Raw genomic sequence first — 26,463 nt, forward strand, 5'->3', positions numbered from 1 at the left:
AAAATAAATAAACTTTAAAACAGTACATTTATAAAAAAAATGAAAAATGTGTACATAAATTGGATTGTACAAATTCATGTTGGTCTGTAACTTGCTTTTGTTTTTCTCCACTAAACAATACATTCTGAGATCTTTTTGTAGGTCCATCACACTCTTTTGTAAAACGTACCAAAGTAACCCCTCTGATGAATGTACTGTGCTGTGGTAGTTATCAACTGTAATGAGCATAGGAATCATCTCGGGGATCGTGTTAAACTGCAGCTCCTGAGTCAGTGGGTCTGGGGTGGTGCCTCACATTCCCAGGTGCTGACCAAGCTCCTGGTGGGGCCATACTTTGAGAAGCAAGGCTATATATATATAGTGGACGTGAGGGACCCACCAGTGAGAGACATTTGGGCTGTTATAGACAGTGCTGCAATAAACAGCAGAGTCAGAAGACCTAACACTGAACTCGTAGCTCTGATATTAACTGTGTGACCGTGAGTGGGTCACTTAACCTTTCTGGGCTGCCGGTGAGTCCCTCCTCCCTGGCAATTCGGCGAATGGTCACAAACGCCTCTACTCTTTTAAACCCTACGGATAAAAATAAACAGTCCCTGTCCTTGAGTGCTCTGAGAGTCATAATTCTAATCCTGGCGTGCAGAGCATTGGGGGAGAGGGGAGTACGCAAGATAAGGATGGAAAAGTCTTTGTCAGCTGTACTGCCGGCCACAAAGGCAGTTCTGTTCCAGTTGGAAGACAGTCTAGGTTTGCCAGGTGAGCAGTGGCTAGACAGGGTTTTCTTCAGCAGAAAAGTGCTCTGTGGCATTTGTCTGCACTTTAAAAAAAACAAACCAGTCCCGCACATAAATCTTCCAAAGAAGCCAAAGCCAAACTGGGTGGGGGAAGAGAGCCCCGTCATTTGCAAACTGGCTTTTTTTTGTGTGTGTGTGTGATTCCAGCAAGACTGGGGAGGGTGGGGTGGGGTATTCTCTGAGTGAATTCCACCTTGGACTGGGAAGGCCCAGAGGGAGGAAATCAAGGCCCTCAGCGGGCCCTGTCTTCCCACCCCTGCTGAATGAACAACACACACATGTCCAGTGGATGGTGGCCACCGCCTTCATTCCTTTACCAGCGTGAGGCAATTGCTTCTGGCGGCCATGGCTGCGGCCTCTGGGGGACTGAGAGCTCAGAGACTCAGAACTGACCTCTGGAGTCGGTTAGACTAGGGTTTGAATCCAGACTCTGACACCTAGTACCAGAGGGACCTGAGCAAGTGACTTAATTTGTTATTTGCAGCCTCAGTCTCCCTGTTTGTAACACGGGGATGATGATAATAGCATCAAGCTCGCAGAGTCTTGCAAAGATTAAAGAAGGTAAGTCATGGATGTGAGGTGGTCAGGCAATCAGGGAAGTGGCCATGTACTACAGCTATAGGATTCAAGGAGGGAATGTCGATAAAATCACAGTCACGTAGCCCGTTGAGTGAGTCCGGGAAAGAATGGCTCTCGTGAACGTCGCTCATTCCATTTTGAACTCCACCTTAGTCAGTGGGTGAGTGGGAGAGCGGGGTGCCTTCTCTGAGCATCCTGCCTACCAGCACCCCCAGCTTCTCTTAGGGCAGGGCTGGCTGGTCCTTCAAACAGCCACTGCCTTTGCCACCCCGTTGGGAGAAGACCTGCTTCCCCAGCACCCATGCACGTAGCCCCAGGACCTCTGCAGCAGGGGCTGGGGGTGGAGGGTGAGCCCTCTTCCCTCTCCAGTTGCTGCTGAGAGAACCAGCTCCTCTTCCTTGAGGGGATGGAGGCAGAGCAAATGTTCTCACGTACAGTTTGCTCCTCTTTCTTTCTGGCAGGGTGTGGACCTCGGTGTAAAATTACAACTGAGAAGGCCCCCGCCCTGGGGCAAAGATGTAACTGGGGAGGACGTCAGTTCATTTTGCAAGTCCTCGTTCTCCATCTCTGTTCCCTTTGGAAACTTTCAGTCTTTGCTCTTTGATGTCCACTCGTAGCGTAATCATGACATTAACAGACATTGTCATATCATAATCACGGCGGTAGCTCTCTCACAGATACATGCTAAATGCTTTGCACACGGCTTCTCATTTGTCAGAAACCCTCCAAAGGTACATGGTTAATGTAGGTTACAGGCAACCCCAGCTCCCTGCTCTTAATCTTGACTATTGTCTTTCTTAGCCCTTCCTTAGACTTAGTATCCAGTTTAGCACTCTGTGACCTTAGGCATATGATTATTTCTCTCAGCCCCAATTTCCTTACCTGTAAAATGGAAATAATAACAACATCACCTGGGGTTGTTACAATGATTAAATGAGAAGGGGCGCCTGGGTGGCTCAGTAGGTTAGGCGTCTGACTTTGGCTCAGGTCGTGATCTCGCGGTTGGTGGGTTTGAGCCCTGCATCAGGCTCTGTGCTGGCAGCTTGGAGCCTGGAGCCTGCTTTGGATTCTGTGTTTCTCTCTCTGACCCTCCTCTGTTTGTGCTCTGTCTCTTAAAAATGAATAAATGTTAAAAAAAAAAAAAAGAAAAAGAGAAAATGGCAGTACTCAAGAAAAGGAAGTTTCTATTATTATTATTTATTTTACTGTTTTTACTGTTACGAATATTCCGACATGCTACCATAGCAGTGGACCCCAGGACACCAAGAAACCACAGAATCCAGGTTCACCTGGGACCCCTTTCACAGAGCTGTGGATCCTGAAGTGTGGAGGTGGGTTTCACACATAGGGGCAGGATTCCAAGATCAGGACCCTAGTAAGAGTGTTATGTGTCTCTAGCTTATTAACTGGTTTATTGCAATATCAAGTATATCTCTATACCTGCGTTGTTCAATATGATAACCCCCAGTAGCTAAAGGCAGCTATTGAGCGTTGGCAATGTGCCGAGTCTGAATTAAGACATGCTATAAGCAGGGCACCTGGCCGGCTCCATCGGAGAAGAATGCAACTCTTGGTCTCAGGGTCGTGAGTTTGAGCCCCATGTTGGATGTAGAGATTACTTAAATAAACAACTATTTTTAAGTAAAAAAATTTTTTTAATATATATTTATTTTTGAGAGAGAGAAAGACAGAGCTTGAGTGTGGGGAGGGGCAGAAAGAGAGGGAGACACAGAATCTGAAGCAGGCTCCAGGCTCTGAGTTGTCCACACAGAGCCTGACATGGGTCTCGAACTCACGGAACTGTGAGATCGTTACCTGAGCAGAAGTCAGTCATTTAACTGATTGAACCACCCAGGCGCCCCAAACAAATATTTTTTTTAAAAAGACATGCTGTAGGTATAAAACACATGTCAGACTTCGAAGACAGTAATATATTTAAAAATATTAATTGTATATCTGAAAATTATAACTTTTCAGATATATTGGGTAAAGTGATCAACTTGTTCTAGTTGCCACAGACATTCCTGGTTTTAGGACTGAAATGAAAGGCCTGCAACCCAAGAAACCCCTTAGTCTTGGGCAAATCAGGACAGTTGGTCATCTTATTTTTTTAAGTTTATTTATTTATTTTGAGAGAGATGGCGGAAGGGCAGAGAGAGAGAGAGAGAGAGAGAGAGAGAGAGAGAGAGAATCCTAAGCAGGCTCCATGCTGTCAACACAGAGCCTGATATGGGGCTCAAACCCACACAATCATGAGATCATGACCTGAGCTGAAGTCTGATGCTTAACCAACTGAGGCACTCAGGTGCCCTGAGTTGGTCATCTTATTATTGGTTAAAATATATTATTGTAAGTAATTTCACCTGTTTCTTTTAAAGTGACATTTAACTTTTAAGCGTTACTAGAAAATTAAAAATTATATTGTGGAAAAAAATTATAATGTGGCTCTCATGATATTTTTATTAGACAGTATAAGTTCTATTAGGTCTTAAACCCCAGCCTACACCCTGCCAGGAGACAGATGTGACAGTTGCCCTCCTTCAACAAGTGGCACAGAAAACAGCAACTAAACCTTAGCATAAAATAGGTGGTGTGACTGCAAGGGCTGTAAGAGTGAGGGACTAGGGGCTCCTGGGTGGCTCGGTGGGTTAAGTATCAGACTTTGGGTCTGGTCATGATCTCACGGTTCTTGAGTTCGAGCCTCGCAACATGCTCTCTGCTGTCAGCGTTGGATCCTCTGTCCTCCTCGCCCTCTGCCCCTTCCCCGCTCTCTCTCTCTCTCTCTCAAAAATAAACATTAAAAAAAAAGAGAGAGAGAGAGAGAGAGTGAAGACTAAAGGACAGGCATGGATTTCCCATGTTGAAAGGAGAGATGAGAGCATTCTAGGCAGAGGGAACTGTCTGAGCAAAAGCATGGAGGTGATCAGGTGAACTTTCACACACTTGCTTGGAAAGAAGAACCCCTTCCATCCCGCTGATCCGGCGACTTGTACAACGTTGAGAAGTAGACTCATAGTGCTTCAGTCTTCCACCGGTGTTTATCCTCAAGTTCAGCCAGTCTTCTCCTCGTGGGTGTCTGTGCATCTGCTGCTGTCCTGCCAGGTCTACGCTGACCTGTAGGGGTTATGGCTCTGCTTGTGTTTTCTCAGTCGGTTTATTCTGACTGGGATCTCTCGGGGCTGCAGCAGATTGGTGTCAGCATATCTGTGAGTAACGGACATAGAGGGGAGCCATGGCTTTTTACAGAGACATGCTAGGGAAAATGCAGCTAATTCCGGCTTTTTCAGGGACTGGTAGTGAGGTCTCTTAATTTTGCCTGGTTTCCAGCTACCTTTATAGAGTGCTTATTGTGTGCCAGGCACTATGCTAAGAGTTTTGCTTGCCTTATCGAAGCACCCTAGGAAGAGGTGTGTTACCTCCACTACCTAGACCAGAAGACTGGAGCTTGCAGAGGCTATTTGTTCAAGATCACAAAGCCAGAATAGCCAAAAGTCACACTCAAAGCCTGGGCTTTTTGGGGCTTTACACTCTTCCACTTTGGACAGTTCTATACCAAGAGATCAGAGAAGGCTAGGACAGAATTTAGAAAACAGGGATTGGGTATTTGTTAAATGAAGGCCTTGTCGGGCAAAACTATGAAATGTACTGGCTAAAATGCTACCTGCAGAAATGTCTACCTGAGTTATTCAGCCCTTTTCTTTTATCAAATATTGATGAGGAGTCATCTGAAGACTTTGTGTGCTTCCTCTCCTCAGTTCTCAAGCCACTGACCTCTACCTCTACCGTGATTGCCAAGTCCCCTTCATCTCCCATGAATTGTTCCCTGGAGAACTCTTTGGTTTCTTCTGACTGGGTAGAGAGAATCACTAGACTTGTCCTGAAACAGGGTGTCTCAGCTCTGGTGAATTGTACTGGATATTTTACATGCAGAATTATTTAGTTATTTGTGTCAAGACCTGATGAAAACAATTATATGGGAAAGGGGGCCTTAGCCCCCTTTCTCCATTAGCTCCAATCTTCCCTGGCAGGGAGCAGGTGCCTTGGGGCGTGAGACACTTGCTGATAAGTTTTGATGGATGAGTTTGGGTGGAGAAAGCATGGGGAACCAGGAAACTTGGGTATGAGGGAGGCAAAGGTTACCAACACTGTCTCTAGTGATTTTGGTGCTCAGATGGTGTGAACAAAGGCAAAACCCAGACTGAGAACAGGGTTCTCAGGGGGCCTTTAAACATAGTGCAGACTTTGGAGTTAGAATCAGATTCAAGACCAGCATTGCCTAGTCCATACCAGCTGACTTCTAGCAAATCTCTTTACTTAATCACTGAAGGAGTGGAATGGTCCTTCAAATAGCTATTTTGTCCCTACTATGGGCCAGGGCCAGGTAATCCACTCTCCCCTCAACCCCCCCCCCCCCCCCCCCCCCCCCCCCGCCCCGGCTGTTTTGAGCATTCCAGTGAGTGAGGCAATCTGTCTGAACAAAGCACTTCAGTGTTGTATGCAAATGACTTGTTTGTGTAAATGTTACAACCACAAATCTGCTGGCTTCTCCTGGGCAACCCTCAGGCTGGAAGCCCTTGACCTCCATCCTGCCCAACTCAGATTCCCCAGGAAGACCCCTGTCCCTAAACCTGGGTTATGGGTCTCTTCTTGGCCCCAGGACACTCTGTGCTTTTCTTGCACACCTGCATTCCAGTCCTGTTTGTACTGTATGCCTTGGGCAAGTCCCTTAACCTCCCAGTTAACTCTTGTCAGGTGTGGCCAATAGCCAAGGAACTGTTTAGCACAGCTCTTAGCATAGGGGCAGAGCAGGTACTCAGGAAAAGCTAGCTGCTACTTTTACAATTATTCAGCTCTTGACAGTAGAGGTCTGGCCTGAGTTTCTGCCATATCCCAGCACCTAGCGCAGGGCCTGGATGAGTACACAGCAGGTACTCAATATATGGTGTTTGTAGGCAGAATAACAGCCCCTAAAGATGTCCAAATCCTAATTTCCGGAACCTGTCAATATGACTTACATGGCAAAGAGGAATTAAGGCTGTAGATGGGATTAAGATTGCTAATCAGTTGATCTAAAAATATCCTGGGTTAACCAACTGTCCGGATGGAATCACAAGGGTCTTTAAAAGAGGAAGATGTGACTATGGAGAACCAGAGAGATGACGGTGTGAGAAAGACTCAGCCTGATGTTGCTGGCTTTGAAGATGGAGGAAGAGGCCACAGCCAAGGAATGAGGGAGGTTTCTAGGAGTTGGAAAAGGCAAGGAAACAGATTCTTCCCTAAGCCTACAGTAAGGAATGCATCCTGCCAACACCTTGATTTTAGTTCAGTGAAACCCATGAGGGATATCTAAGCTACAGAACTGCAAGATAATAAATTTGTGGCTTTTTAAAGACAAAGTTTTGGTAAGTTGCTACAGCAGCATTAGTAAACTGATATGCACTGCAAATTATTCATTTCTCTTACTACTACTAAGCTGTATGTGATAGTTGATTTGTACTTTTCTCACCCATTACTGTATGAATTCCTCAAGGTCAAGGAATAAGTTTGTCTTATTTAAAAAAATTTTTTTTTTAAGTTTATTTATTTATTTTGAGAGAGAAAGAGACATCCAGAGTGGGGAGGAGCAGAGAAAGGGAGAATCCCAAGCAGGTTCTGCACTAACAAAGTGGGGCTCTAACCCAAGAAACTGTGAGATCATGACCAGAGTGAAACCAAGAGTGGACGCTTAAGGACTAAGCCACCCAGGAGCCAGGGAATGTTTGTTTTATTTACCATTAGTTCTCAAGTGCTAAGAGGGCCTCCCACACAATAGGCACTCAGTAAATGCTACTGATGACACTATTATAATTCACGTGAATTTAACTGATACAAATAGTAAAGTGTCCATTCCTTCTCCGTGTCCTCCAGTGCCTAACACTTTTGTCTGGCACACAGCAGAAGGTCAATAAAAACCTTTATTGAACCTTACCGAACCTATACGTGGATCAAGTACTACTTACTCCCCGCACTCCCCTCTCTCATGGCCCACGCCGCTGCTCCCGCCCATCCTGAACGCCCCTTACTCCGGTGACCTTCTTCTTAAGCCAATGTCTCCCCACTGGCTTCCTTTTCGCCTAGGTAGTGAGCACCGAGCACGGGGTCCCTGGACACCTTGCCGGCCGTGGGGTGCAGTGCACGTTTGGGACCGCAGGGGGCGAGCGTAGTCCGGGAACGCCCGCTGAGGGGTTGGGACGGGGCGGGGCCTCGAGGGCGGGTCGGCTCAGTGCGCAGGCGCGGGTCCAGACGCCTCGCGCGGCGAGGGGCAGGCGGCTGCAGAGCAGTCCCGGCCGCGGCTCTAGTAGCAGCGAGTTCGAGCCCCGCTCCCGCTCCGCTTCGGTTCTCGCTCCCCCGGCCCTTGGGCCTCCCGACGCCAGTCCCGGGCAGTCGCTGCGCTTTGCGCTCTCCCCGCCGCCAGGATGCCGGTAACTGAGAAGGACCTGGCGGAGGACGCGCCGTGGAAGAAGATCCAGCAGAACACCTTCACGCGTTGGTGCAACGAGCACCTCAAGTGTGTGAACAAACGCATCGGGAACCTGCAGACCGACCTGAGCGATGGGCTGCGGCTCATCGCGCTGCTCGAGGTGCTCAGCCAGAAACGCATGTACCGCAAGTACCACCAGCGGCCCACCTTCCGCCAGATGCAGCTGGAGAACGTGTCCGTGGCCCTCGAGTTCCTGGACCGTGAGAGCATCAAGCTCGTGTCCATCGGTGAGTGCCCTGGCCCAGCCGGGCGCCGAGGTGTACCCTCCCGCCCCCGCGCGTGCGCCGGGGGGAAGCCTGGGTCCCCCTGCCGCGCGCCCCTATCGCGCCCAGCAGCCGCGGGCTGGGTGTGGGCGCTGAAGCGGGGTGCGTTGTCCTCCCGGGAGAGGGGACGCAGGAGACCTAGGTCTCCTTCCCAGTGCCTTTTCCTGGGCTAGGACTTTGTGTGATGGCCTCGCTGTGCGTCCTTGGGGGGCTGTGGATCCTGGGCTTGGGTTGGGGCTGCACGGGGAGAGCTGGGGCTGTGGCGTGTTTTCCGCACCCGCGGTGCCCCTGAGGGGGAGCTGGAAACCTCTGGTCCACGGTCCATAGAAGTGGGGCCCCACTCAGATGTTCCCCAAAACGCTCGCCCCGCTGCGCCCAGGCTGGTGCGCTCAGCGGCTGACGAACGGGCGGTGGCTCTGACGCCTGGCGGGAGACTTGGGGAGGGACAGTTCTCCGAGCCTGGGGCCTCTCCGCTCAGGTGGGGACGGCGACCTGTTACCCTCCCCCGCCGTCTCTGGCTTGGGTGTGGGCCCCGAGGTGGGAAGGGGAGCTGCGGGTGGGGGGGGGGGGTGTGTCCTCCTCTCTCCCTCTGCTCCCAGCTCAGCTCTGGCTGGGTGCCTTGGGGTGAGCCAGCTCTGCCGCCGAAGTGATCATTTAGGGACAGTAGTGGTATAGTAACTACTGTTTTGTAGGGAGAGCCCAAACTTGTGCGCGCTGTGTGCCAGCAGCCTTCCAAGTTCTCAGTCCTTACACAAGCTGGGAGTTGGGGTGTTCTTAGACCTACTTTACAGACAAGGAGGGGGGTCCAGAGAGTTAATCGACTTGCCCAAGGTCTTGGAAGTAGGAAGAGTCTCGCTGAGAATGGAAGGGAAACGGGTACAATGAAAGGAGACTTTGCCTTCCTCTCCTAGCCTTCCCCACACCAGGGTCTTCCTGAGAAGGGGGAGGGAGTTGGTGTCAGGTTCTGCTCCCCTCCGCTGGGAAGAGAGAATGAGGGTCAGGTCCCCGCCAGGACCTGGGGTAGTTGAAAGCTTCCAGGAAAGCCACAAGGCTGCTGAGGGCCTGGGCTGTGACTGTAGGGGGAAGGGGTGTGTAGTTATGTGGGTGCGTGTGTGCACTTTTATGTGTACAGAGGATGTAGTGTGTACACAGCGTGGATGGGCAGAGAAAGTGTGTGCACCCATAGTGTGTGTGTGTGTGTGTGTGTGTGTGTGTGTGTGTGTGTGTTTTCTGCCAGGTGAGGCTCTTGCTGGAGGAGCTGGCCCAGGCCTGGGTCTGGGGTCTCTTCCAGAGAAAGCCAGGCCTTATAGTGACTCCTGTGATAGGAGGAAAGGGTGGTGGGTGATGGGCTGCACGGGGTGGGTGTGGCTGCTGGGACTTTCTCCAGAGCAAAAGGGGTTCCCTCTAGGCTGAGTCTCCTCTGTCCTCTCCCTCCCCTTCCCCCACACCTGCCCTGGCAGGTAGGGCCGCTTCCTGCTTCCTGGGCCCAGGCAGCCACCCCATCAAGGGTGGCTTCTCTGCAGAGCTGTGTAACAGGCTGCCTCTTTTTTGGGGTCCCATCTCCTACAGCTGTGGAAGGAGAGCCCCAGAATTATCCTGGAACTCTCCCCTTTTCAGAAACCAGCTTTCCTTCTGGGGAATCTCAAGGCCTGGCTGAGCTCAACTGGGATCGCTTTTTCTTTGTTTTAAAAATGTGTATTTGTTTAATTAAATGGGCGAAGAAACTTAAAGTAAATCAGGAGTATCCAAACATGACATGAAATCTCTTCAAAAAAGCAAAACAAAACAAACAAACAAATGAAACCACAGCACCAGAAAATCCTGGACTGCCTAATTTACCAACTGTTTACAGAGGCTGTGCTGGCTCCGCCGTGGCTTCCCGTCACTGCCCTGAACTTGGGGGTCTCATTCTAGACTTTGTCTGGTCCCTTACATTTTCCTGTTGACCCTCATGATTTTCATTTCTGAACCCACCTAGGACATAGCATTGTCCTGACATTCCCAATTAGCCTCCCCTTCTCTGGTTGTGGACTTGTGGGCTGTTGGCAACTTCTTGCTGTGGACCTGTTCCCACCACAGACTACATTGTTTCATTTTATTTTAAAATTATTTCTTGGATCCTATTCCCCCAAGTGGCATTCCTGGGTCAGAGTGTGACCACATTTATGACTCCTATCATTGGCTGCCTAGTTGCTCTCCAGAAAGATCTCACAGTAAACAGGTCTTCCAGCCTCTGAAGACTGGAGGGAGACTTGCCAAGTGCCAGAAGTCCCATGGGGGTGATGCCTGAGGCCTCTTCTCCCTGCTCCCGGGGCTGTTCTGGGTAATGGCCCTTCAGAAGAAAGTCCCGTCCAGCTCGGACTTCAGTTCAAGTATTCACTGCTTAGGCTGTGTTGCATTGTGCTGACAAAGACCCTGGCTCCAGTTTGGTGGGACACACTAGGTGTTCTGTGTGTTCTGTTTATCGCCCCATTGATCACCGCCTGGAATCCTCAAGGTTTGGTTTCCTTGTCTATGTAACCATCTGCTTCACCAAGTCACTGGGAGGGTACAAGGCTTGCCCTGGTTCTGCCTAAGTGCTTAGAAAATGGTCATTGCTGTTATTTCTGTGGTTGTTGTTAGTATTATTATCTGCACTTAAAGATGAGGAAACAGGAGTGAAGTAACTTGCGGAGATCACCCCGCTACTAAATGGTGACTGGAAGCTGGGTCTGCCCAGTTGTGAAACTGACCCTTAACTGACCTGCTTTTCAGTGTCAGAAATGAGTGAAATACAGCCCCTCTCCCCCAGCCAGAGAGCCCCGGAAACACCAGGTTTTGCAAGTCTGGGATGTTGGGGTAGCAGCTGGACACTCACGCTTTGAGGCTTGAACAAAGTCTTGAGCAAAGAGGGAATCTCAAGGCTTTAGGTGAGAGGATGAATCCTCTGAACTGGGATGAGGGTCCCATGAGATGAGTGTCACATCAGGAGGTGAGCAGAATCAGTTTGCATCTAGCATCAAGATGAACTTGTTGAGGGAATGGCTGCCCTGTGTTCACTGGGGTTTTTTTTTGGGGGGGGGGCGGGGAGTGGTGGCGGCAGTGGTGGTATTTCCTGCTACTTAATGGATGGTGTTTTAGTCCATAATCTGGGAAGGTATCTTTGAATGGATACAGGGTTTTGTATACTTTGGATAACTTCCAACAATGTACATTGTTGGGAATCATAAGAGTTGTATACAGGCGCCCAGCTCTGAGACATGAGATGGTCAGAAGCTGCCAGAGGACTGGTTTTTCTGCCTAGAATTCAGGGACAGACAGTTCTGGCTGTTTATTCACATTCGTGATTTGTTGTAAGGTGGGCCCAGTCTAGGCTGCATCCAAAAGTTGAAGATTTTCTTCAGTTTCTTGGTCTGTCTTGGGCAGTTCATAGTGAGGCCTCAGCATAAATAATTCTAGTTGCCTGCCAGGAGCTGGCAGTTTTATTTACTTGTTTTTCCAAAAACCTTTCTGACGCTGGTCTGCTTAGCCAATTTGGAGAAAAAGGGGTCTCCCAGCCCAAGAATGACAATCAAGGCTGCCTGGAAGTTTGGGTGGTGTGTTTTGGTTTGATCCTTTAGAAGAAGGAATTCTTTCCTTTTCAGAGGATGCGGTCTGACCCTAATGTTTACTTAAGGTGCCTGTGCCAGGCCAGCGCCCCAGAGCAGGCAGGGTGTGTGTTCCCAAGACCTTGGGTCACCGGGCAGAGTTTCCAGGGTGGTGGGTCACCATGGCACTCAGTCCCTTTTCCTTCCTGTTGCCCTGCCCCCACCCAAATAACATACAAATACAATAATCCTGAATTCTATTCTTTTCCTGAACTACCTGGTAAACGCCAAGTGTGTCTTTTTAGGTGAAAGTAGTAGAGAATGCTTTAAAAGTAGCAAAGTTGCCTACTTTGTCAGAATTAACAAGTTCTGGGCCATTTGCAACAAAGTAACACAGTGCGAGATGCGGATCTTACCTTAGTTAAGAGCAAGGATTCTTGGTTCAAATCCCACTTGCCACTAAGTAGCTGTTAAGAAACTTCGGTGCCTTGGTTTCCTTATCACCAAAATGGGAATGACAACTACCTTCTTTAAAAGGTTGTTATAGGGGCCCCTGGGTGGCGCAGTTGGTTAAGCGTCCGACTTCAGCTCAGGTCATGATCTCACGGTCTGTGAGTTCGAGCCCCACGTCGGGCTCTGGGCTGATGGCTCAGAGCCTGGAGCCTGCTTCCGATTCTGTGTCTCCCTCTCTCTCTGCCCCTCCCCTGTTCATGCTCTGTCTCTCTCTGTCTCAAAAATAAATAAATGTTAAAAAAAAAAAAAATAAAAGGTTGTTATAAAAATTAAACAAGTTAATATTTTAAAAAATGTTTGGAACAGCACATAGTAAGTGCCGTGTGAGTGTTTACTCAATAAATAAAGTACTGGCCAGTAGTGTTCTCAACAGCCATGCTGGAGGGTTTGCACGCCTAAAGGACATTTGAAATCAGGGCCACACTGGGGAGTCCAGCTTGGTTGGCTAGTGTCACTGCTGCTTGCTATAACAGGGCTGTGGACTGGCCTCCTTGGAAGGGAGGACCCCTGGTTATGTTGTGGCTGCCTCCGAGGCCCATTCATAGCAGCTTTGTTTCTGAGACCTGGACTGGAGCTTGGGGCGGTCATTCCATCCTTTCACCCCGTGCGGGAATCTCTGGGCCAGATCACTTCCAGATGGCAGTTGGGCTCTGTGGAGCTCCTCCAGCAACGGCAGAGCCAGAGTGCCGGGCAGCAGCTGCCTTCGTTCTTGGAGAGGCTGTGCTGAAAGGAGGGCTTCTATTTGGACCCAGATTACGTCTCCTGGGCACTACCCCTCCCCTCCTTGCCGGGACCTGGTTTTGTGCTGGGGCGGGTGTACCGGGTAGTTGAGGATGACTGCCTTGCTCCTTGGGCAACAGACGCTCAGGCTCAGAGCCTTTGGGCCTTGGCTGCAGTGGTTTCAGAGCTGGGGGTACCACGTCATCTGCTTTCTCCATAAATGGCCTCTGGGCCAGCACATAGTAGGCTATCGTAGATATAGCTGAAGGGTTCAGGGCGTGCGTCTGAAGCTATATTGCCAGGATTCTAAGCCCCACCCTGCTCCCTAACAGCTGTGCAACTCTGGTCCACTGCCTTAACCTTTCTGAGCCTCAGTTTCCCCATTTGTAAAATGGAGAATAGTTGTTCCTATCTTAGTTGCTGAGAGCGTTATATGTGACTAAGTTTATAGCATAGTGCTGGCATTATCATTAATATCAATATGCTTCTGAACCCTTAAAGTCTAGGACTTTGTCTTGTTTTCCATCTACTCTCTGGCCAGTCCTACTGCTGTCATCTGGTGTGTCAGATATTTCCTTCCCCCCAGCTTGGAACTTCTGATGCAGATGCCTCCTAAGATCCTTTCTTTCTTCCTTTCCTTATTCAGTAAATCTAGGAACGACCAACTCTGGGCCAGGCCCGGTGCTAGGGCCAGAGGGATAATCAGAGTCAAGGCCCCAGCTTGCGTCCTATACTGCTCAATGCAGAGGAGGGAGTAACCAGAGAGTGTCCTCGAACCTTCAGGCACACACAAAAATCACCTGGGGACCTTGGTAAAACTGTGGGTCTGATCAGTAGGTCAGGTGAGAAGGCTGAGATTCTGTACTTCCAGCCCCTCCCAGTTGCTACTGTTGGTGGCGGTGGTAGGCCACTCTGGAGGTAGTAAAGATCTAGAGGGCAAGCCCTCTGGGGGGGGTGGTGGGGGAGAGGAGCACCTTCCCTCAGGCTGGGATGGGTAGTCTGGAGGGCTCCCTGGAGGGAGGGCCTTTAAGCTGGGGCCTATACCCTGACTAGAATTAGGCAGGTGAACAGACAGTTAGCCAAGTGAGGCACAGAGTTTGTCACACGGAGGTCAGAGGGGTGGCACAGGTGACAGGAGCTGTCTCACAAAGGGCCTTCTGAGGCAGGAGGCTGCCAGCCAGGTATCTTCCTTGAGGATGCTTGGTGTAGGGTAGGTGAACCCAGCTGAAATGGATCATCTGATCTGGGGCCCTCTTGACTGTTACTCCAGTCATTCCTGCCAGTAAAAAATTTTAATGTGCCCCTTTCTCATATATGCAAATTTATAAGCTATATTCATATATTATTGTCAGTCTGTATATTAAATATTAGTAACACTTACCTTCATTTTAGATGACAAATCCAAATATAAAATCTGATTTTTCCTGTGCTCTAATGAACTATCTTGCGCACCTTGTGGTACGTATACCCTATTTGGAGGCCCCCTGAGGGCTTGTATTTCTGCATTTCACCTCCCCCCGCCCCCCATGTTGTTGCTATTCTGCATTTAGTTTTGATGTTTGGTTATCCTCAGTTAAGGAGGTGGATCTATAATTCTGTCCCTTTCCCCCAACACGTTGAACCAAATGAATAAACCCAATGGAATGAGTCATTTCAGTCTAAATGGGTGCTATTTCCTGCTCTTATAATGATTAAAATTGCCTTTCATGACATTCTACTAGAAGCCATCCTTCATTACTGTTGTAAATCTAGTTATCCATTAAACGTGTTCAATAATCACCAGATTGGCTCGGGTTACTGTATAATAAACAACAGCACTTTCCCCTTCTGGGGCTTGGAAAGTGGCCTTGTATTTTTTAAGTGCCTTGCTCACTTTTCTTGGGAAATTGAGTCCATGTTCTAGGGAGAGAGTTTTGGGGAAAGATGATTAGAAAACCAAATGGTTCTCTTTATATACTAAAGGATAAAGCAGTACATGAGAGTAGTTATACATGGTCTAAAGGATGGAACTGTTGGGTATTTTCATTCTGTCCACTTAGTGTCATGATTTTTTTCATCCCCAAACATACTGTGCTATCCATGCAGTTGCTACCTTTCTTCCAAGAGCCTTACAGCAGTTGCCTTAAATACATTCATTTGATAAGTTGTAGATAGTTGTCACAACTCTTCTGCAAGCTGTTCAGTTATAAAAAAAAAAAAAATGATGGGAGTTTACTTACACCCAAACATAACTTTTACCTTCCCTGATCCCCTTTTGACCAGTCTCTGTGCAGTAGAATGTCCTTGGTTAAGATTTTCTTGTACTATAAGCAAAAAGCAGTTTGGTTTTTCACTTAGTCAGGACTGACTTTATAGGTTATAGGTCTGAATTATTTTGACAGAACATGTGACCTCCTCCTTTCCCCCATCATCAAAACCTAGCATAGGTAGAATGGATAGGTAAGGAGGACACTTGTCCTCCTCCTGCATATTCCTTGGCTTTTCCAAGGATGCACACGGATGAAGACATTTGTGTACTGAGTGTTGAGGTGTGCACATGCATCCTCTCACATAATATCTAACATTTTCCTATGGCTGCCATCTGCTAAGTATGTCCTGAGTACCTTGCCTTACTTGCTTCTAATCCTCATTATGAACCCTGCAAAGTGAGTGGCTTTGTGTTTATTTCCACTTTACAGGTGAGAAAACTGAGGCTCAGATCAGCCTCCCTTCACATGCCAGGCATGATGTTTGCCTGCATTAAACTGCAAAGTATTTTTTTTTCATCTCAAAGTTTGGTTTCATACTTAAACTAGATACACTATAGTGAGAGAATTCATGCAGCTTTAGTTCCGTCCTTTTTTTGTTTGTTTTTTTTTTTTGTTTTGTTTTTTGTTTGAAATGCTCCTTGAGCTTGATTAATGTGAAATTGAAATTCTCTTCTACAGAACAGAACTTTTTTTTGGCCCATTGGCCATGCCTCTTCCAGTACTGTAGAGCTTTGGGGCCTTCTTTTCCGTTCTGGGGCACCTCTGCCTTTATTTGGTTCCCAGGGGCAGTGATTTCACTGCAGGTTTGCAGTGGGGACCCGCTGAAGGCTGCTTTGGGCAGCCAGGCAGGGCTTCCTTTGTGAGGCCTAGAGGCCAGAGATGAGGAGGAGGTGCCCCTGGAATTTCTCCTGGTTGCACTCCTGTGGGGCTCACGGTGCACACCACTTGCGGGGGTTGGGGGGGTGGGGAGTGGTGGGGTTTGTGGAGACCTCGCTGTGCTGGGAGATCCTTGGTGACAGTCACCATTGGCACAATCGTGCCCTCTCCGAAATGACCTCACTCTCCATCCTTTCCTTCTGCCACCTTTAAACATTAACCGGCGGGAGAGTGTGTTGGGTTGTGCCTGCTGCTGAGCAGAACCTTTCTTTTCTGGCTGGCATTTCGCCTTTATCAGTCTGGCCGCCCTGGCACAAGCCGCTGCCCGCTCCCATGCCAAGCCAGCAGCTCCTGGCTCATCTTCATGGAGCCTTGCTGTGTCGCATAGCTCCGCCAAGCTGCTCCAGAGCTGAACTTGTGTCCCCAAGGGCTTCTCCTACAGCACTCCCAAGAAAGGAAGCCGGTCTGGCAGGCCTACTCAGTGCTCAGCCTTCCCCAGAAATCGCAGGGGCTGGTTTGTTGCAAGGTCTGGGCGTTAACACAACACTCCTGTTCTCCCTCTCTGAAGGCCCTTTATGCTGGCATGAATTCCTTTTCTCATGGAGATCTGAAAGCTCTTTTGACTAAATGGGTCACCTTTCTGGGTATTTTCATAAGGCTGGTCAGCTTTTGCCATGCCAGACAACTTCTCTGGAATTTCCGTTTAGATATAACGAGAATACAGTGTGGAATTTTGGCTTTTGAGCTATAGGGAAATGGGTGGGGATTTGTGGCAGGGATATGTAAATTTGCTGCGGCCCATAAATTCAGATTTTAAGATTAAAAAAGGCACGCAGCAGTCGGCTTTCCTTCTACAAACAAGAATGGTGTTACTTTCGGCCCCCCGCTGCTTGTGACCGAGGCAGAGGCAGGCCTCCCGTGGAGGCTGGGGTCTGAAAAGATTCTCGGTTGCTAAAATCAGATTCCTTCATGTCCCCTGCCGCCCCCAAGAAAATAATCAAGTTCTTATCGTGCTGGTACTGCACTGCTTGTGTGAATCACCCTGATTCCTCTGTACCTCCCTGAAGTGATTTATCAGATATTCCAGGGAAACGGGAATTATTTGGCATTCTGCGGTCTGTTAGGAGCATGGCTGGGCCTGGGGTTTCTTTTCAAGAACAAAGTGATTGTTCCCTTGGTGGCTTAAAGCCGGCCCGAGGCAGGGGGTTGGGGATGGGGGTGGGGTACTAGGCGCCACCCTCCAGGGGACCAAAGGTGCTGAGGTCTTAGGGCTCAGGCCCAAAAAGGCCTTTGTAACTAGGCGGTTCTGTTAACTGAGCAGGGTTCTGGGTTGTGTTTATAAGACTCCTTGTCAGCGGAGGCAGAGGCTGGAAGGCCAATGGTGTCTAGCTGGTGGGATGAGGGGCCTCTCCGTGGGGCTTCCAGCCCTCCAGGAGCAGCACCCAGTCTGTTCTGAGAGGAGGAGCCTTAGGAATCTTGGCTTGCAAGCACCCAGGCAGTGGCATGTCACATTCCTTATCTGCACCAAAGGAGGCAAGCTGGCACCTGGGGAATGCCTCTCCTGTCCGGGAGTCCTTTATAGGAAATGATCCAGGTGTCACATTACGTGTCCTGTCGGGCATGCATCCCTTACCACAATTACCTCTCCTGTCCCTTGGCACTCTTGTTTGACACCTGTGGGAAGTCACATCTGAGGTGGGAGGGCTTGAGACCCTCTCCTGGACACCCACGTCTCCCCACTCACCCCATGCCCACCCCATTTCATAGCTTCCTGAGCTCTATAGATCTCCTAACTTGCCTGTTTTGCTCTCCCACTGGATCATGACTGCTGATTCAGGGGCAGGTGTTGAATCCTGTGTTCACCTCCTTGGCTCCGAGCTTGGCACCTAGTAGGAACATAATAAATAAGTTATCGGGTAAATACACAGCTTCAGGCATAGATGGGTTGAATAATAAATCTGGTCAGAAAATGCAAAATACTTATCCTTTGGGGCCAGTAGTGAAGTGGGAATTATGTGCAGTGGACCTCGGGGTCCAGGGTCCCAGTAGAACACCTCATTTTTGGGACAGTGATGCTGAACTTAAAGAATTCAGCACTTCATAGTCCTTCTCTGAACGTCTATGATTTGCTTCAACTGTTAGAGAATAAAGCCTTTTCCTAGTGATCATGCGAGGCTTAGAAAAGGGATATAAATGGAAGCCGCTGAGAATCACTATAGTAATAGTAGCCTAGCTTCATTAATAATAATGAATATATATTGAATCCCTACCAATACCAGAAATTGTGATCAATGCTTTTCACTGATAGCTAAATGAAGCCTAATTGCAATCCTGTGGGATGTAGTTATTGTTGTAATCCCCATTATACAGATGAGGAAACTGAGGCATGCCCCAGATCAGCCACTGAATATGTGGCAGACTATGATTCAAACCCTTGTCTGAGAAATTTTAACCCTCAAAGGAAAATCATCAGCATGTCTTCAGAATTCACTTCTAAATACTTTTTTTTATATTAAAATGTTGTTTTGGGGGGTGCCTGGGTGGCTCAGTCGGCTAAGCATCTGACTCTTGATTTTGGCTCAAGTGATGATCTCAGGGTTCATGGTTCAGGCCCCGTGTCAGGCTCTGGGCTGACAGTGCGGAGCCTGCTTGGAATTCTCTCTCCCCCTCTCTCTGCCCCTCCCTCACATGCACTCTTTCTCTCTCTCAAAATAAGTAAGTAAGCTTAAAAAAGAGTTGCATTTGTGCTTATTGTAAGAGAGTTGCAAGAACATAGAGAAATACAAAGAAAAAAACCATATCACATGTTGTGAAAAACCTTAACAAATGTTTTTCTACTTTTAGGGAATTTTGGGTAATGGCTGCCTTTTGATCAGAATGGGAAAAGGGGATTGCATTTTCTCAGGAAAAACGAGACTGGACCGGAAACGTTTTGTGAAATCATTCTGATCATACTGATGGTTGTAACAAGACTCATCCTCAAATTACCGCGGAGCTGTGCCAGCATTAAAATTGGAGGTCTTGGTTGAGGCTTATGGTTTGCAAGTCTCCCTTGGTCTAGAAATATGTTTTGGTCAACCACAGAGTGGGGGTGTTTCATCTACTTTCTGCCTCTTAAAAGTTTTTAGGACCAACTTTTATTGGGACTGCCAGGGTCTCTTAATAATAGTTATTATGTTTGGTAACTATTATGCCCTCTTCTCATGGTTAGCCCAGCGTGGAAATTCATTGACTTTTTAGTTGCTCAGCTCTATTAGCAATTTAAATGTCTCAAATATGAGCCGAACAGAATGTAGTTGGGCAGCTTGGTTCACCTGTGCCCATCTGGGAACTTTTAGAAGTATGAATATTATATGCATGGCTGGTGTTTTGAAACATTTTCTCAACAGCCCTCAGGACACCAGCCTGTCTTAGCCTTGTTCGAGGTAAAGGAGTTGGAATGAGACCGCTTCCTGAGTGTGCTTAAGAGGACAGGTCAGTTAGACCCTGCCATTTGCCGGCTGGGAGACCTGAGGCAAGTTCCTTGACCTCTCTGAGGTTCCATGTCCCAGGCTATCAACAGTGCCCCAGCTGTTGGTGTTGTTGAAGATTAAACAATACAGTCTTTATAAAGCATGTGGCAGATGATAAGTGCCCCATGAATGGTGGTCTTTCCTTCCTCCTCCCCTTTCTCTCTCCTCCTTCTTTGGCCTGGGGTGGCCCCCTCAGACTGGAGGAAGAAGTGACCTAATTATCTTGGAAGAAGAGAGGTGGGTGGGAATACTCCCAGAAATTGGTCAAAGGTACCTCATACTGAATAAGCTGCTTTTAGAAGAGGTGACTTGGGTTTTTCAGTGGCTGCTGGGCAGGAACCATGGGTCAGAGGCACTTCCTGGTCTTCCGGCCAAGCTTCCTTAGGTTAAGGGTAGAAAACAGGTGCCAACTATTCTTGACGTCTTCCCCCACTTTCCCTTTTGTCCTGTTTGGCTAACGGCTAACGGATCTGTTGTTTTAATTAGCTTTTTGGCCCCTCCTTTCTTTCTTTAATCCTTTTTGTCTCTTAGGATGTCCTCCACTCCCATTTCTTTCCTGGTTTTGCTCTCATGGAAGGGGCTGTTATACTGCCCAGGTGATATGCTCGTGGGTGTGGGCCTTGGCTCTGCCCCTTGAGAGCTGGCTGACCCCAGGGAGTGTTTTGCCTCTAGGAGCCTGTCTTCTAGATGCAGAATGTGATGATAAACTGCTCTGCCTTATTGAGTTCTAAGGTATAAAGAGAATGTGCATCTCAAGCCCTTAGCACCGCTCCTGGTCATAGGCAGTGATCAGTAAATGACAGCTGCTGCTCTTGTGTTGCTGGCATCAGCATAATTACTGTGCAGCCCCACACCTCCCACTTCACCCTTCTCAGGGCTCAGTCGAGGAGGATGGAGAGGAAGCGGCCATGCTGCAGATGAGACTGTGCTCACTGCCTCAGTGTGTGCTTCCAATCTGGAACAAAGGGGTGTGTACCAGCTACCCTCCCTGAGCCAGGCTTGGCTCTGCCTTGGCCCTGGGCACTGTTTCCTCTCCCTCTAGTCCTGGCCCTTTGATACCTGGGATCATGGTGGGGCTTCCTGCCAAGATTTTTGCTGTCCTGGGTGTGGTCTTAAGCCCAGCACTGCCCAAATTCATGTCATGGAGCTAGTGACAATATTTTTACAGTAGTGCTTGGAAACTGGGATCCTGGGGTCACACCCTGTACAAATAGCATCAGGGTTATTGGACTGGGGTGACTGGAGGAGATCGGCACCAGAAAATTCTATGGCTCCTAAGTCTAGAAGGATGTGGGAGGTTGTGGGGGGGGCATCATTCCCAGTTCTTTTCAGGGGTACACTAGTCTTAGTCCTGCCTGGCTGAAGGGATCTGTGTCTTGTGCGGCTGCCTATTTCCTTCAGTTTCTCCGTGAATACAAGCTGCCTGCTGTTTTCCTGGCTGGGCCAGATTTCTAATACTGCAGCCTTTTAAGGGAGTGTCATTTTTAGGTTGTCTCTTTTAGGGGCAGAGAACACCCAACAACACCTTTCCCAGAGGTAGAATTTGTGGGGGTTTTACTTGAGTGATGACTAATGCAGATCTTTGCGTTTTAATGACGGGAAGAAATTAGTCAGCCTGGGCACTGTTTCCATGTGACAGGGCAGAAATTTAAACACTTGCACAATGGCTTTTGTTTCACCAGCTATTAAAGTTGACCATCAGGCGTTATCAATAAGATCAGCAGGTGTTCACCGCTCTGCTTCCGGAGACCAGTCTGTAGTCCTGGGAAAGGCCCAGAGCAAGCTGGATTTGGCACGACTGTGGGTCCCGGGCAGACCTGGGCCCGTTTCTACCATCACTGGGGCCTTGGAGAGGCCCTGCCTCTGTCTCTCAGCTTGTTTTCCTGCCTGTAAAAGGGGAGAACTGGACTAGTCTGTGTCTCCCAAACTTCAGTCATTCGTAAAGAAACCACTTACATTATTTTTGCCATGTCCCATGGCTGCCTCTATTTCATTTTTCTTAATATCTGCCTCCCCCCCTCCTTAGTTGACTCATTTTGAAATCAAGTGCATTTGAAAAGGAGACTTTTGTCACTGTTGTAACAAAAAAAGCAGTGTCACTAGGTAAATCGAGGTAACCGTAAATAAACTCAAAACAGTGTTATGAAATTCTGGCTAGCGCTATTGCCTATTGTTAGCAGGAGGCCGACTCTTTTGGTTAAAAAGGAAAATTAGGGGTGCCTTGGTCGGTTAAGCGTCTGATTTCGGCTCAGGTCATGATCTCATGGTTTGTGAGTTCAAGTCCTGTGTCGCGCTCTGTGCTGACAGCTCAGAGCCTGGAATCTGCTTCAGATTCTGTGTCTCCCTCTCTCTCCCTGCCCCTCCCCCACTCACACTTTGCCTCTCTCTCAAAAATAAACAGTAAAAAATTTTTTTAAAAAAAGGAAAATTAGCCAGAGATGGGTGTTCAGAGTAACCTAGCACCACATTGAGCCTTTCTCCCTGACCTACACAGAAGAATTGAGAAAGAATTGGAAAGAGAGTAATGTTGTCTTAGTGATGCAAAGAGACTGATAGAGTGTCACCAATAGCTCAGAATAGTAATGTATAGATGCTTTGTTTGATACATACTTGTAGAGCCTTCGTTGAGTGCCAGGATCTGTGCCAGGATCCTAGAGGCTAGGACAGAGGGGACTGGGGCTTGGTCACCTGTCTTGGGAAGCTCACAATCTAATGGGAATCCTAGAAGTAGGTTAATGTAAATGAAGAGCAGGACAGGCCACAAAGGTTTCAGTAAGAAAATCACAGAACTAAGTTCTGTCATGTGTATAGGAGTCTTTTACAAATACAGGTTGTTTAGAAAATTAAATTTTATTTGGAATTTTTAAAAAAAGTTGATTGATTGATTGATTGATTGATTGACTGAGAGAGAGAGAATCCCAAGCAGGCTCTGTGCTATAAGTACATGCCCGATGTGGGGCTTGATCTCACAAACCGTGGGATCATGACCTGAGTTGAAATCAAGAGTTGGATGCTTAACCAACTGAGCCACCCAGGCACCCCATAATTTGAATTTTTTTAAGTGAATAAACCCATTTCAGTCCAGAATGATTCTAGAGAAATGGAATATATTAAAGTTGTGTCATTGTTCTTATGGTGTTAAGAGAATGATCCATCTTAACCCTTTATGTGGTGGTAACCGACCTTAATTCCCTAAAGCCTAATTTGAGTTTTGAGCTCTTTTGGAGTCTATGTCCATTGTAAATAGATATAAACAAGATGGCCTGATCTGCTCTTTATGACACTGTTCCCCCCCACCCCCCGCCCCGGTCTCAGAGTAGCATGTCCTGTAGTTTCTGCAAGCAAGATATACCCCAAGATTGGACTTTTGAAATGCCTCCAGCTAGTGTCCAGGAATGAGAGGTGTTTTTTAAGGTAGTGGGATTGAGGCTGAGTCTGATTTTCCTGTCCATCTGCCAGCTGAGGGCAACACCTACTTCTCTTGGGTTTCTGGGAGGAGGGAAGTTGTGGTTAAGAATGAGGACTTGGGGGGCACCTGGGTGGCTCAGTCAGTTAAGTGTCCAACTTTGGCTCAGATCATGATCTCACAGTCTGTAAGTTTGAGCCCCGTGTCAGGCTCTGTGCTGACAGCTCAGAGCCTAGAGCCTGCTTCAGATTCTGTATCTCCCTCTTTCTGCCCCTTCCCCACTCTCACTCTGTCTCTCTCTGTCTCTCAAAAATAAATAAACGTTAAAAAAACACAAAACAATGAGGACTTGGGAGGCACCTGGGTGGCTCAGTCAGTTAAGCAACTGCCTCTTGGTTTTGGTTCAGGTCATGATCTCATGGTTCGTGAGATTGAGCCCTGTGTGGGGCTCTATGCTTATCACGTGGAGCCTGTTTGGGATTCTCTCCTCTCTATTCCTCCCCTGCTCATGCATGCACACACTCTCTCTCAAAATAAAAAAGTAAACATTTTAAAAAATAAAAGGAAAAAGAAAAATTTCTAAAAAAGGAGGACTTGGGTGCCAGGCAGCTCTGGGGTTGAATCTGGGACTTACTGTGTGACCTAGGATTGAGTTACATGATTTTTCTGGAGCCTTGGTGCACAGTGTTCTCACCTGTAAACTGGGGATAATCATAGTTTCTACCTGAAAGAGTGGGTGTGAAGATTTAATGAGCTAAATTTTGTAAAGTACTTGCCACATGGGAAGTGTTTAGGTAGGGCTAACAGGTAATCCACACTTCTCTGATTGAAAGGCTCAGGTGTTTACTACTCTAGGCTGGTAGTGAGTGCAGTGAAGGGGGACATCAGATTTGGGATTTGGTTAGAACATGCTGATTGGCATCAGGACATTCAGAAAGGATCTGAGATTTGGGACAAATGGCACCATGATCCCTAAGACACTGTGTATGGATCAAATCAGAATGAAATGGACAATGAGAAGAGCCTTCAAGAGGGCCAGTGGGGCAGTTAGAATCCTTTCAACCACAGGAATTGGACCCCAAACTGGCTCACATATAAGGAAATTGATTGACTCATGTCAGCAAGCACAGGGTGGGTTATGGGTTTGTGGGACCCAGTGCTCTGTCATCAAGGATCCAGGTTCTTTTCTTCTTAAAAATTTTTTAAAGTTTGTTTGTTTATTTATTTATTTATTTATTTATTTAGAGAATGAGTGGGGGAGGGGCAGAGAGAAGGAGAGACAGAATCCCAACCAAGCAGACTCTACACCTCCAGCCAAAGTCAAGAGTCTGATGCTTACTTGACTGAACCACCCAGGTGCCCCAAGGGGCATATTCTTTGAAAATAAATTATGCCAATAAAGACAGGATACAGAGCAATAATAAATTAGAACTGCTTAGTTTGAGTTCTGCTGAGAGTGGGCTGGACACAAGGACCTGCACCCATGTGGAGATGCTTTTCTCAGGGGAGGTGATCCCAGGAAGCAGGAAAGAGGTACCGTGAGTGAGACAGGGAAGGAGGAGAAGCCAGTAGTAGGGTGAGTTATCAGGGCCACTGTTGTGGGCAGCAGTGGCTCAGTTCTGCTGGGACCTCCCGAGAAGTGTACAGAACGCCTCTAGAACTGCCCTCCTGAGAGGACAGGAAGCTGGCGATCCACTAGCTTCAGTGATAGAGGCATTCACTCTTCAGATTTCCAGGCTGGACGCCCATGCGTGCTGGCTCTGCTGGTGCAAAAAGGGAAAAGAAAAGGCGAGTGCTTGGGTTGGTAGGTGGACCCTGGAGAGTGATTTGTGCCCATCCTAACTGTGGCTGAAATTAGAGGTGGGCCAAGAAAGAGAATCTAGACACAGGCAACAGTGACATTACCGAGTATATCTCCCTGGATCAGTTCTGCAAACAATGTTGAGCAGAAAAAGCAAATTGCAGGAAGATACATATGCTCTGATACTGTTTATATAGTTTTACATATGTAATGGAAATACAAATATGTTCATTGGAATGACTGTCACCAATCTCTGGATAGTGGTTGCCTGTAGGGTGTGGGGGGTGTGCAGCCATGAAGGGGTGTGCTGGGGCTTTCAACTCTTTGTAACATTTGATTTCTTCAATTGCATGGTGCTGATATTGTACTGTTCTTTTTGTCCTCTGTTTTTGTGTGTATTTGTTGGAAATATTTCCAAAAAAGTGTATTATTTTAATGCTGGTACAGTGCATTAATGAACTTGACCAAGGGAAGGGGAAAAAAGGATCCTACCTTTATTATTTTGTTTGTTTGTTTTAAAGACAAGCTTGGGCCCAACTTGTAAGAAAAAAAACAGATCATCCTCAAGATGTCAGGATGATATTAAGACAAAAGACATTCACGCTTCGCAGGATTTCTCCCTCCCACTCCCCAAGTATGTGTTGAAACTCCTGAGCTAATAACCTTAGAATGTAAGGCCCCTCCTGTTGCTTGTGAACATGGCAGGCTTGGGTTTCTCAAAGGCAGAGAGAGCTTCAGACATCTGCCTCTGGGAGCTTCCAGTCAATGGCTTTTTGTCTAAGTGAAGGAGATATTTCTCAAGGAAATACCTCAAGGGACTGCTGAAATATTTGCATTGTCCTTAAAAGTGGGTAATAGTCCAGATAAGGGATGGTTCAGCAGTGGATTGAGTGTTACCAGGGTTGCATTCAAAGAACACCTTTGCATTATGGCCAAAATCAAGTCTGTCCATTTTGTGGTATGGTGGTTACTGTCTAGTTTCCCAGGCACCTGAACATATGAGCTCAGAAGCATTTAATTTTTAAAAAATTACTCCGGGGCACCAGGGTGGCTCAGTAGGTTAGGCATCCAACTTCGGCTCAGGTCATGATCTCACATTTCATGGGTTTGAACCGCAGAGCCCGTGTCAGATCCTCTGGCTCCCCCTCTCTCTGCCCCTCCCCTGCCCACACGCAGGCTCTCTCTCTCAAAAACAAATAAACATTTTAAAAAGTTAAAAAAAATTACTTTGTTGGCTGACTCAGGTAGAGTATGTGACTCTTCGTCTTGGGGCTGTGAATTCGAGCCCCACAGTGGGTGCAGAGATTATATAAAAATAAAAGAATTCTTAAAAAAAATTACTCTATTGGGGTATAATTGACATACAACAAATGACACATTGAAAAGTGTACAATTGGAAGGCAACAAAAACAAAAATAAGAAAAACCTCATTAAACTAAAAAGCATCTGCCCAGCAAAGGAAATCATCAACAAAATGAAAAAGCGACCTAAGGAATGGGAGAAGATATTTGCAAATCATGTATCTGATAAGAGGTTAATATCCAAAATATGGAATAAATAATTCCAGCAACTCAATAGCAGAAGTCCAAGCAATACAGTTAAAAAATATAGAGAGAGATGGGGCGCCTGGGTGGCTCAGTCGGTTAAGCGGCCGACTTCGGCTC

At 47.6% G+C, this 26,463-nt stretch overlaps 1 protein-coding gene across 4 annotated transcripts in view; it reads left to right on the forward strand.

The window, feature by feature from the left end:
• The first annotated feature begins 7,669 nt into the window (after nucleotides 1–7,669).
• FLNB (filamin B) overlaps nucleotides 7,670–26,463 on the forward strand; it is a 142,604-nt gene continuing 123,810 nt past the window's right edge. For all 4 annotated transcript variants that reach the window (XM_042929780.1, XM_042929781.1, XM_042929782.1 and 1 more), the window contains exon 1: nucleotides 7,670–8,120. In XM_042929780.1, the coding sequence (XP_042785714.1) occupies nucleotides 7,829–8,120 (292 nt within the window). In that variant the 5' untranslated portion in view covers nucleotides 7,670–7,828. The remainder of the gene's footprint in view (nucleotides 8,121–26,463) is intronic.

The sequence above is a fragment of the Panthera leo genome, chromosome A2 (genome assembly GCF_018350215.1).
Source record: "Panthera leo isolate Ple1 chromosome A2, P.leo_Ple1_pat1.1, whole genome shotgun sequence".
Taxonomy (NCBI): Eukaryota; Metazoa; Chordata; class Mammalia; order Carnivora; family Felidae; genus Panthera; species Panthera leo.